The sequence below is a fragment of the Siniperca chuatsi genome, linkage group LG1 (genome assembly GCF_020085105.1).
Source record: "Siniperca chuatsi isolate FFG_IHB_CAS linkage group LG1, ASM2008510v1, whole genome shotgun sequence".
Classification (NCBI taxonomy): domain Eukaryota; kingdom Metazoa; phylum Chordata; class Actinopteri; order Centrarchiformes; family Sinipercidae; genus Siniperca; species Siniperca chuatsi.
The window spans coordinates 17,839,702-17,858,745 of record NC_058042.1 but is presented as its reverse complement, the minus strand read 5'-3'; the positions used below and the strand labels follow the sequence as shown (position 1 = coordinate 17,858,745).

The window sequence follows — 19,044 nt, the reverse complement described above, 5'->3', positions numbered from 1 at the left end:
ATATAGAAATGTTCTAAATTAAGTGGTATTTAAATTTCAACAATTTGGTAGTGATTTAATTTCACAATTCTGTATTGATTTGCTAATACGTTTTAAATTTGTATGACTATTATTTGCTTCCATAAAAAACAATATTTCTGTATTCATTTTAAATTTAGGAGTAGTGTAAGTATAAAGAACAAAATACCCCAGTACAAGTGCTTCCCACCACAGAAGTTAACACACCACACTGCCTCTGCAAGACATCCAACAAACTAGCAGACACAAATGCCATAATTCCTAAATATTTTCTGTTAAAACTTCACCTACACTTACCATTTTAAGAGAAGACCTCTCACTGTTAAAGAATTGTGTGCGACACTGTATCCATTAAACATAAATGTGTATTTGTGTCTATAAAACAAAGGAGGAAAGTGACGGGACGCTACCATTATAGTAAAGTCAATGTTTATTTCCACATTCTTTACCAGTTTCATCACGATCTGTACATCTGTTAATCCAGTAACAGAGGATGGCATCTCCAAAGTGCCATCCAGTCAGAATGCATTGATAATGCAGCAAGCATGAATGTTCTCATTAGCAGTTTAAGCTCATTCATTTGGCCTTGTTCAGAAAGATTTGTTTTGTAAACATGGACATTGAGAGAAAATCCTGATAGATTTAATATAGAAAGGCCAACATTTTTAACAACATTTTTCTTTTTGATTAAACTGTAAAAAACAGGCAGGCATAAACTAACAATAGAACACAAGCTCATATTAAATCATTCTAGGACAAGTGCAGTTTCACGACATGCAGTGCTTACCTAAATCCATACTGAAAGTACTGCTCGTAAAGACCAACATCACTTCAGAGTTCATGGTACTTCCTTTGCAATAGTATGTCAGACCACAGACGGCGCAGTTTTCTGTCGCATTAGTCCACTGTAGGACAAAGGGGATCACAGCAATTTCAAAGAGCAACCTCTGAGAATACCCAGTATTCATAGTCTGAGAGAAGAGAGAAATAAATGACACCTGAAGACTTTGTTGAGAACACTGATCTGCCCTTGGTACAGTATGTCATGAATAGGATGGCAGTGAGACCCTGTTGCTTTCATGTGCTGAACTAGGAAGTGAAAAGATACCTCCGAAGACAGAGTGTCTCTAGAAAAGTCGCACACTTGCCTGAAACTGTCATATGATAAATCTATAAATGATTCTTATGGACCAGGGTGTTGTAACTAGGCTCTGAGCCCTCTCACTGAGTTAAATTGCCTGAGAAGCTAAACTCTTTACATTGAAGTCCATTTAAATTAAAGTCGCATTCTGCATAGTTTCAGTGAAAAATTAATTAATTTACCTTGGAATAAATAACACATCTGTTGCATAGAGGTTTGATGCACTCCTAGAAAAACCTCTGAGGATGGAACAAAAAAAAAATCCCAATATTTTTTTCTTGGTTAAATTTGCTGTAAGAAACAGCCAAGTAGACTGACTCTTGTCTAGGAGTGACTCAAACAGAACCAGTACTTGTCCTTGTCTCTGATATTCTTTGAAGAATATTTCAGAAACTGCTCATTTGACACTGTAAATGTTTGCATCTGGAGCTGTGAAGTCAAGAAAAAACTGGAGGTAACCTTACAGGCAGGAAATTAAACCAGGGATATCCAACATGGCCTCTAATTTTTTTTAACATTAAAACAATTTTATACCACTGACGGTAAAGAATTAACCCAAACATTTTCACAAGAAAAATATATTCACATCATATTGCATAAATATGTGCTGGAATGAGGTTAATGGATATAGATTAATAAAATCTCTCTCCCAGTGCTCAGTAACAGATGGGGGATTAAAAAAAACAACAGGAACGTGTTTAAAATGAGTTCCTCTGTCATATGAATCAATAAATATCTTTTATCAATTCTGCTGACAGGGGATATAAATTAAGCCCAATTTAAGTGGTACAGGTTACATAATATTGAAGGTACTGAAGCTTGACCAAGCATGTGCTACAGAAATTGCATTATCTGTGTATGATCCACTATATAATAATAATGATAATAACCCACTTTCATGTTGTTATTTACTCATAATGAGGAAAACAAATGTGTTCTTGTGGGCAGAATTCAAGTAATGTGACAAATTTGGTTGTCAACAAGTAACACATTAGGAACTGTTTCACTGTGACCACTTAATTAACATTTTAGCACAATATTCCTTAATGTGATGAGCCCAAAATATATAAGAGGTAACTAATGTATTGTACAGTACATTAACAGCAGCACAGACTGATTTTTTTATGAACCAAAGAAAAAAGTAAAAAAAGAAATGACACTAGCAAAGTGTAACAATGTAGGGAAACGGAAGAAGAAAACAGATTAAAATATTGGCAAAGAGAATGTAAAGAGGCGAATGGAGATGAGGGGGAATGTTGCTCGACACTGGGCATGTTCAATAGGACAAAACATTCAGAGTTAATCTGTTAAGAAACATTATAATCAAACCTGGGAAATACATGTGCAACTGGTGTGTTTGTAAATTGGTTGCTTCTGTGAATGTTTGTGTCCTATTAAAGTGCCTGAGTGATAAATGCAAACACAAATTGTGGAAAACAACCCACATCCTCTGTAGTAGTATACAGTATATATAGAGCTTTGGAAGCTTGGAGTTGGAACGCAGTAAGCCACAGACAGAGGGCGCGACCATGTCGCCAGCTGAGGTAGAAGTTTGACTGAATATGAACTTCCCAGGGACCCACGGTGGTAGCTTGAAGAGAGAGGTGTAGCTACCGGTAAACCCGAGTCACTGGGCTGGCGGAGTGGACCAGAAAGGAGGGGGCTGTGACTACAAAGTCCCCACTCCTGTCACTGAAGCTCCATGTGCAAAATAATTTTTTTTCCCCTCAAAGGAAGTGTAACTGCTCCTACTAGAATGAACTGTGTTAAATCTGCTAGCCCACTGACGAACAGATAAATCTCTTTACAACATGCTTTTATGTCATCTTCCATACAACATGAAACATTCTCAACCCTGTTCCCAAGGTTTTCTAGACTGTAATAAATTAGAAATTGAAGTAGTTTTTGCTGTATTTAACAAAGCAGTTTCTGTGTGAAGCAGTTCGACACAGAACAGGCTGGATGTAAACCAGCTAGGAATGGTTCACTGTGACCATGGCAGTCTGATGGCAGAGTGCAGAGGATAATGTTAGAAGCCAATTGGTTTCCCACCCAGTGGCCTGGTCCAATTAGGGCAGCTTCATGAACAGACCATTATCAATGGAAGGGACAGGCATAGGGCAGGGGAACTGAAAGAGACTCATGTCTGCTGTGAGGGCAGCCATAGCAGCAGGATCATGCTCTATCTGTGTCCTCAGAGCAGGGTCGATTTTCTCCAGCCGTCGCTTGATCCTCTTCGCCTCCCTCTCGCGGATCAGCCTGGCCTGCCTCTTCTCCGGCGTCTCGTTGGCCCTCTTCAAACGCATGGCCTCCCTGTCTCTCTGCAGCCTGCGTGCCCGCTGCTCCTCTGATTCCTGCATTCTCTGCATGCGTTTGGCCTCGCGGTCCCGCAGCCTCCTCATTTCCCTCTCCTCTTCCGTCTCACACGCCCGCTTGTTCTTCTTTGCCGTGCGCTCGCGCTCTAGGCGCTGCAAGCGGGCCTCCAAGGGTTCGTTCTTCCTACGCAGAGCCCATTTTCGCATCGGCGACTGGGCCTCCACTAACTGCTGATAGGCCACGCAGCTGTTGCACACCAGCAGCACCCCAGCAGGATACACCGGCATGGGGCTCAGGATGTCGGGGATAGGAGGGAGGCTTGAGGAAGAGGAGTTAAGAGCATCAGGGATAGATGCGAGTGATGGTCCTTCGGAGAGGAGACTGTCGGGCAGTGAGGGAAAGGAGGGTCCTTGGTCAGAGCCTGTGCATGGTCCTGGGCCAGAGCATGGTCCAGATCCTGGGCCTGGGTCGTGACAAGGTCTGGGGCCTTGACACTGGCTCGAGATGTGGCCTGGTCCCTGGCAGGTACGATGGGCTTGACATAGGTTGGGGCTGAGGTCAGGTGCTTGACAGGGGTGAGGGCCCTGACACGAGCTGGGGCTGGGGCCTGGTCCATGGCAGGAGCAAGTGCCGGGGCCCGGGCTGGACATGGGGCTGCTCGAGAGGGACATGGAACAGGTGTCCCTTCCACCCGTGACATCCATCCTGGTTGTGTCGAGGACATCTTTAAGCTTCTCCCTAAGAAAAGACACAGTATTAAATATCTGGTCAAAATAATACATCCCCTTATTTATGTCTGGAAGTTTGAGTTGAGGCACAATTCTACATTTAACTGTAGAAAAACTTAAAAGTGAGTGGTATTGCTTAATTGAACATAATTAGCTCTCAAGACACATATCTTGGTACAAACAGTCCTCTCGTACATTCTTTACTTAAATGACATGTAACACTGTGTTCTTTTCATCTCCAGAACGATTGATCAAATCTTACTGTCCACACTGACCACACTAGTCTGCATCAAATGCTAAATACATCACTTAATTATATGAAGCTGAAATATTCCGCTTGCATAATAAATGACAGTGAAGGGTAAAACACAGCCATTTTGGTGGCAATTAAAACTTTTCAGTTGCCTTGCATTCTTGTTAGCCACTAGCCAACAGCTTGTAACAGTAACTTCGTCTGCATGGTCACATATTTTTGACAGCATTTTTTAATGATTAGTATAATTTTGGCTTCATCTATCAAGCTGCTATGATTGACATGATTTGAAACAATTTAGTCAAATGGAAAAAAGATGACTCATTTCATCTTACTCATTTCCCCAACTATTTGTTTCAGAGATGCGCAAGACACTGTGTCATGTGACCTGTGGTGAGAGGAGTTTAGCACACTGTAACAACCCAAGAGAAGGTGACTTTTTGCAGATAACACTATTGGAACAAAAAATGTGTGCCAGATGCTTAAAAAGTCAATTCATTATAGCTGCCGATAACAACATCAAATGCCTTTTCCACACACATACGTACTCGTGGAACACCCGATTCTGCCATCTATAATAGCTCATGAATTGTGTTTTTTTTTCTCTTTTTTTTTACTCCTGTCCACGATACATTACGGCTTCTCACTGTTTCTCCTTCTATGTGTTCTGACCTTGCCTGTGCCGTTTCAATTTGAAACGTAATGGTAGTTGCTAAGCAACATGCAAGTTTATTTCCATTAAATCTGTCATTCCAGTACTAATTTTATTCATCCCTCATGTTCTGCATCGTGCCTAATCTCACACTCTGAGAACCACTGCTCCATGTGTTCGAGTGTGCTGCTAGATATGTTTTCACTTAATTTTCAGACTGTACAGTGCACACCTTTTGATAGATTTGACCACCGTGTTGGATGTCCAAAAAAGAAAATCTCCAGTCAACCTAAATTTTTGTCTTTTGAAGGCTTCATTTTTTTATTTATTCACTGCACTCCTGCCAAAATAATGTTTTGATGTTCTATGAGGAATTAAACTGTATTATTTTAAATAGTTTCTCCTGCTGAATCAGTGATGTCTGCTGACTTTGTTGTATGCTGATAAAGAGATGTATTGTAGGTTACTGAAGCCCTAGATCCTGTTTGAGACATTAATAAAAACAGCAGGAATTTGATCAGTAACAAAACAGAAAAACATTATGAGGTAAGCACTGTATTTTATATTATCTATTTATTATGATTTATTATTTATTTGTCTTTTATCTCCTTGACAACTGTGGAAGCAGCTGACTTTACATTTTTAACATTATGTCAACTGCTTAACTATTGATAAGAATGTTATTAATTTGAAGTAAAACACAGAAACTATAGAAATCTATATCTAAAGCGTCTGTATACTTCTTACTTGAAAGCAATGTGCATTAAAGGCCTGAGACCAGAGATACAGTAAAGATGAGCCGAACCTGTTAAAGTTGTTGGTGTCTGTGAAGCGTGCGCCACAGACAGCGCAGTTGGAGAGGCGGTCCTCAGAGTGGATGAGAAGATGCCGTCCAAGCGAGCCAGGCGAACTCAGGGCTCGCCCACACACTGGGCACACATAGCTCTTGGTGTTGCTCATCATAGTCGTGTGCTGTTAAAGATGGCAAAACAAGATAAGAACAAGAAACTGGGAAGAAAAAAAAAACACGTTTAAAGCACACCACCAACATTAAAAGATGAAAACTGTCTACTTGTTGTTTTAGTTTGTTCTCAAAATTTAGAACAGGAACAATAAAATTATGGTTGCATCAATAACTGGGAATTGCACAAGTCAAACACTTTTCTGCTTGTACACCTTATCAAGAACATTACAATGGAAATATGGCTGTGAAATATTAAGGAACATATACAACATATTTTAAACTGTAGAAGATCAATTATTTAAAAAAAATCTAATATTGAAAAATATATTTATTATTAGTATTAAAAATGTATCAAATGTAATGACTGCTAAACAATAATAATCATAATTTATGGTGTGGGTGTAATGCACAGTACTGTACATGCTACAAGCATGTAAAGTTAGTATTTTATCAAAAATGAAGAAAACATTTTGGTAAAAAGCAGGTCGCATACGCAATATTTTTTATTATTTACTGTTCTAAATGGATATTAATGCCTTACAACACAATGTGTGAATGTGAAATGTTAAACAACATAAGTGGAATAACAAAATTAAGTTGACCCAGTTTTGAAAATAAAGTCTGTAGGTGAAAAAACCTATGGATGATGGGACGTTTCAAATATTACAAATAATTTGAGCAGCATTCAAATGTGGTCCTCAGAATACTCCATACCAAGAACAAAGAAATAATTACCCCAACACCAATTAATTACCACTGTTAACAGTGACAGTTGACACTGTTATGGCTTGTGTCACTGTCCATATGTTCCACACGGGTTAACAAGGCAGACACTGTTGTAAATGCTCAACATTACAGTGACAGAATGCACATTCATCTTTAAGTGCAAGAACCACAAACTGCCTGACTTTTGCGAAAAAACAACTAAAAAAAACAGTGTGGATTATGTGACTTCTGCAAATGCTGAAGTAAGGTATAAATCAGCTACTGACTGTGAAGGGAGACTTCACAGCAATTGGTGAAGACACATATAATGAGAGTGGAAGGTGTGGACTACTGTAAAATAAAGGATAAAAACCCTGGAAGAAGAGCTGAACCTGCAACTGCAGCATTTTAAGACAGCATTAGTAATCATTTACCTTCAGTAAATATATAATAATCTTCTTTTTTGACAGTTGTATTGAATTGTAACCGACTTAAGTTTGTATTAACTCTTAAAACAACTTCAGTTGTTTTAGTTAAAAAAATACTGCAAAATGTATGACTCCTGTGCAGTTACATGACAAAGTAAGTACCAGATTGGCTGATACAAGTCAACACCTTCTCCCTCAACCTGCGTTTCACTGAAGTGCTGATGGTGAAAGCTACTTAGAGGCTTTAAAGGTGACGACCTAGCTTATTAGAAACAGACTGCAATAAAGAATCTAAAGCTGCTTTGTTTTCATGGTTCTCTACTAGATTAGAACAGGCGAGACAGCGTTGTTCTCACCTGGTAGACATGGGAGATGAGTTTCTCAGGGCTGCTGAAATCCAGCATGCAGAGAGGACAAACAAAGTTGATGCCGTGGTCTGCCCCTTCCTCGCTTTCCTGAGGAAAACCAAGCATCATTAAAACACATTTCAGGAGCAGAACCAGTGCTATATTGCAAAGTACATGTACACCTCACACCAACATACTTGGATATCATATCCATTTTGATATTAATTTTATTTCTAGAGTTATTATACACAATCAATTTGTCCTTATTTGTAGAAGATTCACCATTAGTATCCTGACAAGTGTAACCTAAGTACCAAGCTGAAGCAAGGAAGAACTGATTATAAGCATCACATCGTGCATGCTTAAAGAATAATGCTAGACACTGTAACTTATTTTTTTATTTCTCACTGGGCCTTTGCGGAGTCGCTACTCCCTTCACATGTTTCCGACTGAAGCATTTCTGCAAGTGGTATATGGTGATGTGTTGAGTGTGTGAATAAGCAAAAATCTCTCAAGCCCCAGTGACTCACTAACAGTGACATGATGCTGTGTGCTGTCACAGATGTGACTCACACACAAGCTGAAATACAGAACATTTTCAAACAGAAGGTCCAGGCACAAAACATATTGGCTGCTACCAGAGGTGCTCTGTTCAAGTCCATTACGAGTCCATTAAATTGAAGTGCATGCCATTTTTCTTGTTCCTGTTTTTCTTCATTGCATAGGGGTATATTCTGGTTTACAAAAGTCCAAGTTGTCAACCCCACAGAAGCATTCAATGATTATACGACATTCCAAAAAAAACGAAAATACCTCTTTTATCTGCCAATTTTACTCATTTGACATAAGAAATCCCAAAATAGTAAACATTTTCAAAATGGATGCCTAACAATAACATTCATTTAACAAATAAAGATTTTAAGTAGCAAATATTTCAGCAATTTGTTTTTACAATTTCACACATGAAGGTATAACATAAAAGGTGACCATATGAATGTTATACATATGTCTGCACACTGCAGTGCAACTAGTTGAACCCCAGTTTGTGTTTTAGAGTTTTAACAGATGATCTGATAAGAAGGAAGCACTGTGTAAATGTCAGATATAACAGATATCAGTACTTCCTGTTCCTGTTGACCCCCACCAAAGTTCAATCAAATGATCTGCTATTTTCCCCCAGTTAAATGGAACACTACAGTAACTTAAACCTGCAGCAAATACTACAGTGGCATACGCTCTTATAGCAAACACTAAACACAGAGTGGACAACTATATCCAAATTAATATTAACATCAACAGCTGCTTCATGCACAACTGGTGGCTGAGAGTTGAAAAAACCTCCGGCTGTTAAGTTTATAATTTTGACAGCCCACACAAGTCTGGCCACAACCACTTCAGTTATAAAACCACATGCGATGTACCGTATATCTCAAAACGACGGGCAGATCCATGTCAATAATTTATCTCTGTGGAATCTTGTTTGTATCTTCACGCCACACGACCAACTGCACAGTACAGTAGCCCATTGTGTAACACCCAGGCAGTACTCAAAATAATTAAAGATGAGGAAAAATAATGTCAAAGAAATAAACAATACTAATATGAACAAAACTGACAAGTGGCACAATCATGAAAATGAAAGACGAATGTGGCCATTATTACTCTAGCCCATTTTTTTGTTTGATGTGGGTACCAGCCCTCTCACCTCTTTGACTCCCGCTCCTTGTAGGCGGCACTGTGATCTCTTGGTGGTCATGTGGTCGTCAGCGGAGGTGTTGGAGGACGAGTCTTCACCGTGGTTGTCAGGGTCACTATCGCTGTCTTCTATGGAGGTAAACACAGCCCTATCAATACAGACAGACAACAGAACACAGAGTAGGGCTTATTCTCACTAACACCCCTCAGTCTGTGGATGTCCTACAGAGTCCATCCAGTCCTTCCCTGTTCCGTCCCTCCATCCTGTACCTGAGATGCTATCCTGCTCTTGGACTTCCTGGGAGTTGTTGCTGCAGCATTCACTGTCTTCGGTGAATTCGTCCCTGCCATCCATGTTAATAGTGTGCTGAAGTCCTGTGATGCCTGAAGTGTGGAATGGCCCTGGAGATAGAAAGACAGTAGCAGTCAGTAAGATAAAAGTGTTTCCAGTGAGCACAATGAACTGTGCTGACTGGAGAGAAAAAGTGAGGAGTGCAGGTGGCTAGTTGTGTACTGTAAGCTAAACCTACATGAAAATATATATATATATATATATATATATATATATATATATATATATATATATATATATATATATATATATATATATATATATATATATATATGACACTAGGGGTGGGTAATATGACGATATATACCATGAGATGATTTCTATGTGTCTGATATCAGAGATTTTGCCATACCGTGTTATCTTATCTTATTAACATCTCTGGGTTTATTAGACCAATTTTGGCAATGTTGCAACTCAGTAAGCTTAACTGTATGTATGTATGAAACAATATGAATGAGTGAATCAATCAATCAATAATAAAATGCCAAGAACTGCAGATCAAGGTTTTCATTTTTGCATAAAGGGTGTGGTGCACATGACTGGAAGACCAAGCCTATCTATCAAGTTTCACAATTTAGAAGGCTGTTTTTGTATGACAATGCACTGCGATTTCCTGTATACCATGAACCATACATGCAGAACATAAGTGTGTCTTATGTTATGTCTTAAGTTATCATAAGTGTGGGGATCAATAAAGTATTTCTGATTCTGATTTCTGATTCTGTCTACAGACAGACAGACAGCACTATGACTATGCACCACTGTGGCAGGATCTCTAGTAGAGAAATTGATTTCACATATAACATGCTTTTTTTTTTTAAAAATATGGTGAGCTAAACATGTCAATAAATTAAGTCTGTTTTAATACAGCAGCCTACTTTTTACCCATATATTGTATCCAGCATGAGTGCTTTATCTCCATAGCAACATAGAAAGTGCATCTACTGTCATAGCATACCACAAGAAGGTATGAATTGAACACTAGTGCATTCACCTATAGTTCTTGTTTTGTCAACGGTAAGACATAATCATGTCCAGGCCAATAATTCAGGTAAATAATTTATACAATTCTATGTTTTTCTCAAAACTTTTGGGATCCACTCAAGATGTGGACCACAGGAACTTCTTCGCCGATTAGGCTGCTTTCATATGAGCCATACTACACTGAAACATAATGAATGCTAATCCAAGCAAGGCAAGCCCAGTGACATACGTGCACACACATTAACTTCATTTGCATCCCAACCCCCACGTTTTCCACACACATATACACTCGCAGATACTGTTCGACAGCCATGCTGCAGTCCCACGGGGGAAGCAGCCTCCACTCCTTTCCTCTAGCTAACTGCTTCTCTCTCTCTCTCTCTGTCTCTCAATTCAATTTTCAATTCAATTCAATTGGGCTTTATTGGCATGGGAAACAGATGTTAACATTGCCAAAGCATGTGTAAAATAAGAACATGCATAAACAGAATAATTGTGATATTAATATATGTAGAGATAAGTAAGATAGGATAATAATAATAATGTAGTAATAATAATGTTGACTTGCAGTTAAAATACAAAAAAGTGAAAAATAAACACTAAACTTTTTTATGAGTGTGTGTGTGTGTGTGTGTGTGTGTGTGTGTAGGTCATTCTCTCTCTCTCTCTCACCCACCCACACACTGAACAGCCTGGCTCGCCCTCTGTCCTCCCTGCTTGAATGTGACTACTTCCATATCTATACCATCAGCTCTGAGGGGGAGGATAAAGCTTCATACCATGACAGCCCATATGTGGCTCATTTAACACTTTGTGATTCCACTCTTTGTTTTATCGTAGCCCTGTGGGTTGCAGGATTCTGTAAAATCCCTTCACTTTTCTTATTATTACATCTGACCATGCAAACCTGTATCTAACTGCCAACACTGCTTCACTGGAGACAGTTTTATCAAAAGCTCCTCTGGCATTCACACATAAGAACATCCCACTTCAGATTGCTAAAATGAATGATAGCTTAAAATCCAATTTTCTTCCCTTGTATGCTCTCCCTCCATTAACACAGATCAGAGATGGGAGAGATCCTGACTTCAGTTACCTGAGACTGACAGAAGTAATTACAGCCCTCGCCACAATCCTGAGGTACTGCACGCACACGCACGCACACACACACACACGCACACACGCACACACACACACTCTCACTCTGTGTGTCTGTGAAAAACAGGTATAATCTTTGAAGAGGTTTGTCATTGTACTGTTTGGTAGTGGCGAGAAGTTAGTACGTGAACGTAGTTTGGACACTTTTCCCATAGAAATCAAAGCCTTCATTAACACTGGTAGAGTGGGTCAGAGTATTGAACTATGAACTGCTACAACAAGCTGGCTTCAGGGCACATAGCCAATGATTGATGTGTGAGAGATACCCATCCCCCCACTGCTATGGCTCTGTCTGTACATCTGTCTCTCCTCACTGCCCCCCCCCCCCTCTCTCCCTCAGTCTCTGCCACTGTGATGTTATCTCTGAGTCTGTGTGTCTGTAGGCAGGAGGTGACGCAGTGTCTGACTGAATCCAGACAAAGAGACAAACTCATCAGCCAGACACACAGAAGAGGGAGAGGAGAGGAGGGAGAAGAGAGGAGGGGGGTGGGAGGTGGTAGCGCACAAAACAAAACAGACAAAAGAAGAATGAAGAAAGAAAGAAATGCCAAACTCTACTCAAACAACAAGCAATGGGGGTCCTTTTCAGCCGCCGTCCCCTCCAAAACACACACACGCAGACACACAACACGTCTGAATCTACAGGAAGTGCTGGGGCCCCTGTCTTACACACACACACACACACACACACACACACACACACACACACACACACACACACACAAACACAGAGGAGAATGAGGGTGGTGGGCCAAACATCAGATCAATTCTCACTCTGATTAACTGGTGACCTACTATCACAGAGAAGAAGAAGGTGAAGTGATTAACATTTTTCTCTGGAAGACTTTCTTTGGTTAGTTCGGCACCTCAATTCTCCTCCTTGATAATTACAACAGAAAAGTAATATTTACATAGTTATATTGGGCTTTTGAGCCGGCCACAAGAATACACTGCCACCATGAAAGCAATCGCAGATAATAAAGAAACATTTGTGCTGAGCTACTGCAGCACATTTCAGAGAAAACATGTTAATCTTAGCTCTTTCAAAACCAAATTCAGGTGCTTGACAGAAACAGGTGTATGAAAAACTCAACTGTACTTTTCTAATTAGATGAAATGCAAGTCCAGTTAACAAAACTTGTAGGTGCTGTATCCACATATATGTACACATAATCAAAAACTTGATTAGCAAAAATGCTGAAATAACCTGCACAGTATTTATTATAGTGAACTCTTCAAGAATTTCAGAATTTTGTGCATGTGTTTTTCAATAACACGTGCACCTATACTGTTATACAAACTGATGTCAATTTATGTCAACCTGAAGGACACATCCACTCTCTCCATAAGTATGCACCACCTCCAAACCTAATTTAACTTTTATATAATGCTGTTTTTCTTAATGTTGTTGTACATCAAACTCAAGGAGGAACACAATTAGCTAGACAGGCATCACTGTTGTATTATTGTCTGAATTCCCTGTGTGTGTGTCTTTGTGTGTGTGTGTGGCAGCCCGCCTGCCTGTCAGACTGTCTCCCTGCCTGTCTGGTCTGTCAGTCTGTCTATCTGGTGTGGCCCTCTCATGGGGGACAGCTCTGTGCATGCAATTCATACCTCACAAGAAAAGACAGGTAAAACAATCATGGCAAAGCAGAGGAAAGTCTATGTACAAAACACAGCGCCTGAACTCACACTCCAGTGACACGGCAAGAGGCAGGGCTTGTCAGTCTAAAAAATGCTTTGCAAGTGCACTAATTTATGCCAACATTACATTGTATTAGGCCCTGCTAAGGGTTTTCAGCTCCCACTCTGGACTCTTGTAGAAGTGTTACAAAGCAGCAAATGAGCTCATTAGCTCGAAGGGCTTACTGCTGTCGTAAGTGCAAGATGTATTTCAACCGCAGTTTAAACAAACTATGTTTAGAAAGGAGGGCTGCAGCATACATAACTTCAGCAGATTACACTGGGCCTTCTGTGAACTGAGGTGTGTTTAAGAGCATGCTGTCCACTAAAAAGGGGATCCAGGGGGCAGAAGGCCAAAAGCCAAAGCAGAGAGGGACACCAATAGTTTACTCACAACAGGGGTCTCCCCAGTATTCCTTAAACCGGAGATATAATTGATTTAACTCTGCGTTCGCATACGCATGATGCCTGCCTCGCGTATCCTGCTTCCGTTTGGAGCGTCGGTTGTGCATGTCCTCAGAAATTAATGCAAGATGCACGCACGCACACACACACACACACTCTAGTGTAATCCTTCAGTAACATGCATGGTACATAGGCAAGTATGTGAACAATTCCGACGCAGCCTGTTGTCTAAGCAGACGCGTGGTTAAAAAGCAAGTATATCTCCGGCTTTAGATTTAATAAAGTTAATTTTGTATATTGTATGCCAATATTTCATTAGAATATGAAATCGAAATAAGATGCTACAGTTCATAATAGTAGTGCCATTAATGGTAGGCAGGAAAGCCCTGCATACAAACATGATGCTTGAGAACAATGTGCCACTCAGAAAACACTCAGAATTCATTCTCAAAAGAGACATAACAGAAACACTAATTTACTAATCTGTAGACTATTTTCTTGATTAATCGTTTTGATTAACAAGTTTCGAGTATAGTGAAAAAATGCACATTTTAACTTCACAAAACCCAGTGTGACGTATTCAAATTGGTTATTTTATCGGACTAACAGTCCAAAACCCAAAAAGACAAAGAAAAGCATCAAAACCATACATTTGAAAAGCTGGAACCAGATAATGTTTGGCCATTTTTCTAAATAAAATGATAAAAAACATTAGATAATTACCAAAATAGTTGCCTATTTCTTTTCTGTCAATCCACTAATCGATTAATTAACTAATTGTTTCAGCTCTATTGTTCTGTATTGCTTTTCTATCATTTTGTACTCATACTGAAATGTCAGAACAAACTGAATTAACACCATGCAGATCCACAGCGTGAAGTGAAGAAGTTGAAACGCTTGTCCCCTCTGATTGCGGTTTAACAATATGCTAGCTTCTTCTTAACACCTACAACATGTTATTGCTAAGTCACTCTACAGAAATTACACCCAGAAACATTGTTAGCCACAAGCCCTGACACAGAGGCTAACTAGAGGAAGATAATATTGCAAGGCTTCTTGTGAGTCAGCCTACTTGGAAAACACACAAGTAGTGGTATGAATTACTAGTCCCCCAGCATGCCACTGAAAGTTTGCACACATTATCATTTTCAAAGGAGAAATGTTTTGCATTACTATGTCGCAAACCCAAGTGTACTTTATGTTTGTCAGGAGATCAAGGTGATGAGTACCATTACACATTATCAATATACCAAACTTGCTGATAATAACAGCTACTTTTAAGTAAGAATATTTACCAATAATGAACTCATTTTCAAAAATTGTTTTTACTATATGTATTCATTCAGTCACTTATCATTTTCTTTTTGATTGTATTATATTTATCCAGAGTTTGATTTCAATTACTGGGCAATAAGTGTTTCTTACTTTATGTCTGCCTCTTTTGCTTTCATACACTTGTAACTATGCCAATATAACTACTCAAGGGGTCATTGTGGAATAAAGAAGAAAAGAAAAAAGAATTTCGATCAGCCAATGAAGTCCTGTGCTGTATTCTCACACAAACTATAAACCAAAATGAAAGTGAGCTATCTATCACCACTCTGACAAGAAAATGTTAACTGCTATGATGCAAACCTAAAAAAAATCTACGATATTTAAATGTCACCTGCTAACATAATATAGTCGGAATATAGGCCTACAGTAGAGTATGTGATGGCATGTCTTTGGTTTAAAACATCTTATATGAATCCATTATAAGCTACAGCGGACACCAAGGGAAGCAAACAGAAACACTGTTAAAGCAGGTCGCTGCAGAAACAGCTCTGAATCAACACATTCCTGTCAGGCAACCAATCCGTGACACTGATAAATAACTCGTAAAATAGTATTAGACAATACCTGTAATACCTACAGTTAACTTTGAAGGGGTTGGTCTGTTTTCGCCTGGACATATTATTGCCCACTCCCGGTTAAAAAAACAAAAAAAAACTGGAATCTCCTCCTAGCCCGGACGGTTACCCTGAGACCAGTCCAGGTGTTTTCCGCACTGAGGGAACAGATGATGAACGAAATAAAAAAAATAAAAAAATTTGATCAAATCGTATACTCTATCGGCAGAGTCGGGACAATTTACGGGGATAAAAAAAAATAAAAAACGGACACATAAAAGAGTCACATTCTTGCAGGTGTGAAAAAAAGCCCCGTCTCCAGTCGACCAGGGGGGTTTTAACTGATGTCCGAGCCCGACCAAGAGAGACGCCGAGCAGCCCCGAGCTGCTCCGATCCCGAGCCGCTGGCACCCGTGCACTCACTGCAGCTATGCGCGACCTCAGCTGATCTCTAACGTAAAAGCTATGAAGCTACACCGAACAGGATTGTGGGATATGCAGGGACGACGGGGAGTTCATGCTAAAGATACAATGCTGCGTTCAGGTCGTGTGGGAGAAAAAACGACGTTGTAGAGAAACCTTACCGATTTTCACATATGCAGGACCTACATATTTAAGTCATCAATTCTAATATATTTGAGTGTTACTTTGCTATACTTAAGATGTTTGTGAGAGGAACATTTTTAAACATTTAATATTAAGTAGAAGTAAGTGGATAATAGTAATTGGATAATAATATGTGGACTGTTCTGTCAAAGTACTATTTTCAAGGTCAAGAATGAACCTTGATACTTAACTTTAAGAAACCCTAAAAGTGCTAAAACCTAAAACCATAACAGCTAATGTCAACAGATTCATCTCAATGACAACTAAGCTCTATTGCTGACAAAGACTGAGAGATACAGTTGAAAGCTCCTGACAAAAAGCTAGTGAGTGGATCTTGAATTTGGATTGTTTTGTCAAATCATCAACTATTTAAGTACAAAGCTGCTTCAAAATACACATTTTTCTCCTGTAAGGAAAAAGGAAGCATTGTCTATGAAGTTCCTTAGTAGATTACGTTCATCTTCCACAAATTATCTAGTATAAATTAGAGCCTGACCAACAATATATCTGATAATGAGCACTTAATTTGATTATGAATTAATTGTGACAAAGTTATGTACTGAGCAGGACATTTTACTCTTAAAAACAAACTTGTCAGTGCTCTTTGCTGGATAAACCATGCAATAGTGACACTGTTTTTAAATGACCACAAGCATATCTTTGGCATTTCTGTACTGCAATTTACTTATTCGCTGAAATATAAACAGATATATGTATATATGACATACATACATATCGGCTGGCAGATCAAAAATATGAAAAAGTGACTTGATGGGTGTGGACTTGTATCAACACTGGCATAGTGTTGATTCGTACACTCTAAGGGTTACAGTAAGACTGACAATAGTGCTGCGTACAACTCAAAAAGTCTTGAGGCTAGACAAAATGTAGCAGGAAAGACCACATTAAATAAACAGCACTGTGCATTAAAATTAGCATCACATTATTTACATACAACATTATGTAAAATGTTTTGCTTTGGTATTTTAAAATAACCCTCTTCATTTTTCTGCCACAGTCCAAAAGAGTTTATTGGACATTCTTGATAATTAGATATGTACCTATTTCTTATGTAGCCCTGTGATGAACTAGCAACCTGATCAAGGAGTCTATCGCCCACCTGGTGTACGCTGGGATAGCTTCCTGCCCCCCTTGAGCCTGAATAGGAATAAGTAATATCAATGAACGTTTGACTGAGTTTCTATCATTTCTTACACTTCATTGTGACATTCTTAAGTTAGCAAATCACAGAAATTGAGGCCCAAAACTCCAGTTTCTGAATATTTACCTGAAAGCTAAGGTTAATGACATCTAACATCTTTCACTGCAAACCATACATCTCAAAATGTCCTTTAATCCTTATTTCATAGAAATTCTTCGTGTTGTAATTCTGTAAAAAGGTTAAGAAAATTTCACTTGTTACTAGAGAAGCTTCAAGAATTTTCTAAAAAGTTTGTATCTTGAAACAAGATGGAAAAGGGCAGATCAAAAGGACTAGAAATGTCACTTGATGATTAAAAAAAAATGTCAAAGCAAGTTAATATTAGACAAAAAAACTTGATAAGTTAGAGATAATTTCTTTGTTTCCATGTGATATGAAAACAGTAGATTCCCTGTTTACTCAGACAGTTTAACACAGTGAGGCTGCCAACAAAATGCATAACAGGTTCAACTGAAGTCTTCACATCACATTACAATCACTGCATCTAATCCGGTCATAAAAATTACCTTCTTTAAAAGGCTTTGGAACATTTTTATATTCAGTGACACCAACATCCTTTTTTAACCAGTGCTTTTTGTTACAACCATTAGATTATTGTTGTTGTTACTTTATCAACATTACAGTTAACTGGTATGTTATTTCCATCTGACTTTACGTTTGATCACAATGAAATTTGGAAACTGTCCCAACTTTACTATATTTCAACCTTATTACTCGTGCTAAATTTGATCTGTATCCATGAAAGCTTTTATAATGATACTTACTTAGACTTGAATACCAAACCTGATGCGGTCCTTTATCTAATGTTTAATAACCCCATTAATCAAGCCCAACCTACAGAATAATTTCTTGGACAGCACAGTAACAACACTAGGTGGCGCTCCAAACCACTGAACTGCTAATGTCATAACATTATATGTAGTCGTCATCACTGACTGCCACGAGTAAACGGACCGCAGCACGACATTGACAGGGTAAAAACGTATTCTTCCGCAGGGTTAAGAGAAAATATGCCATCTCAACAAAATAATCTCGTCGTGTCATGACATTTACGGCGTTTGTATAGTAAGTGACAGATGACATACATTAATGCTCAACCTGAAAGTCACGTTACACACAATCATTTAAAGTCAATCATCCAAATAGATCAACGAAATAACGTTAACGTTAGCTAGCTGGCTAAAGATAACGAGCCCAACGTTAGCCCTTTATAGTCAATGCGAGAACGATGGAAGAGGACAACCTTACTAGCAAGACAGCAACTAGCAAATGATAACCAGGATTAACAGTACAGTCAGTCACCTAGCTACAGCTCTCATCATCATGAATACGTAATTCAACTATTACCCATGGTGTCCAGTGAACACTGGCATATCAGGTGGGAGTCTCGGACAGAGGCACAGACTGTGAAGAAGTCCTCTACTACAAGCTAACGTTACTGTACGCTGATGATAAACTTAAGCGCTGTGCGAGAGCCAGTCCGCGCTTCTTTCACCAA

The 19,044-nt window shown here is 39.1% G+C and overlaps 1 protein-coding gene across 7 annotated transcripts; it reads right to left on the bottom strand.

Annotated features, from left to right (window-relative positions):
* Positions 1-430: 430 nt before the first annotated feature.
* LOC122880498 (zinc finger protein 821) lies at positions 431-19,031 on the bottom strand. 7 transcript variants are annotated; one of them, XM_044205895.1, is made up of 6 exons: positions 18,894-19,031; positions 9,518-9,649; positions 9,258-9,376; positions 7,562-7,660; positions 5,914-6,080; positions 431-4,213 (listed from the first exon to the last, which is right to left on the bottom strand). In XM_044205895.1, the coding sequence occupies exons 1-6, from the start codon at positions 18,895-18,897 to the stop codon at positions 3,229-3,231; spliced, it is 1,506 nt and encodes a 501-aa protein (XP_044061830.1). In that variant the 5' UTR covers positions 18,898-19,031; the 3' UTR covers positions 431-3,228. The 7 variants fall into 7 exon arrangements, with proteins under 7 accessions (XP_044061830.1, XP_044061907.1, XP_044061749.1 ...); XM_044205972.1 differs by having other exon boundaries at positions 9,258-9,373; XM_044205814.1 differs by lacking the exon at positions 18,894-19,031 and adding an exon at positions 15,742-16,222 and having other exon boundaries at positions 9,258-9,373.
* Between the last annotated feature and the right edge of the window lie 13 nt (positions 19,032-19,044).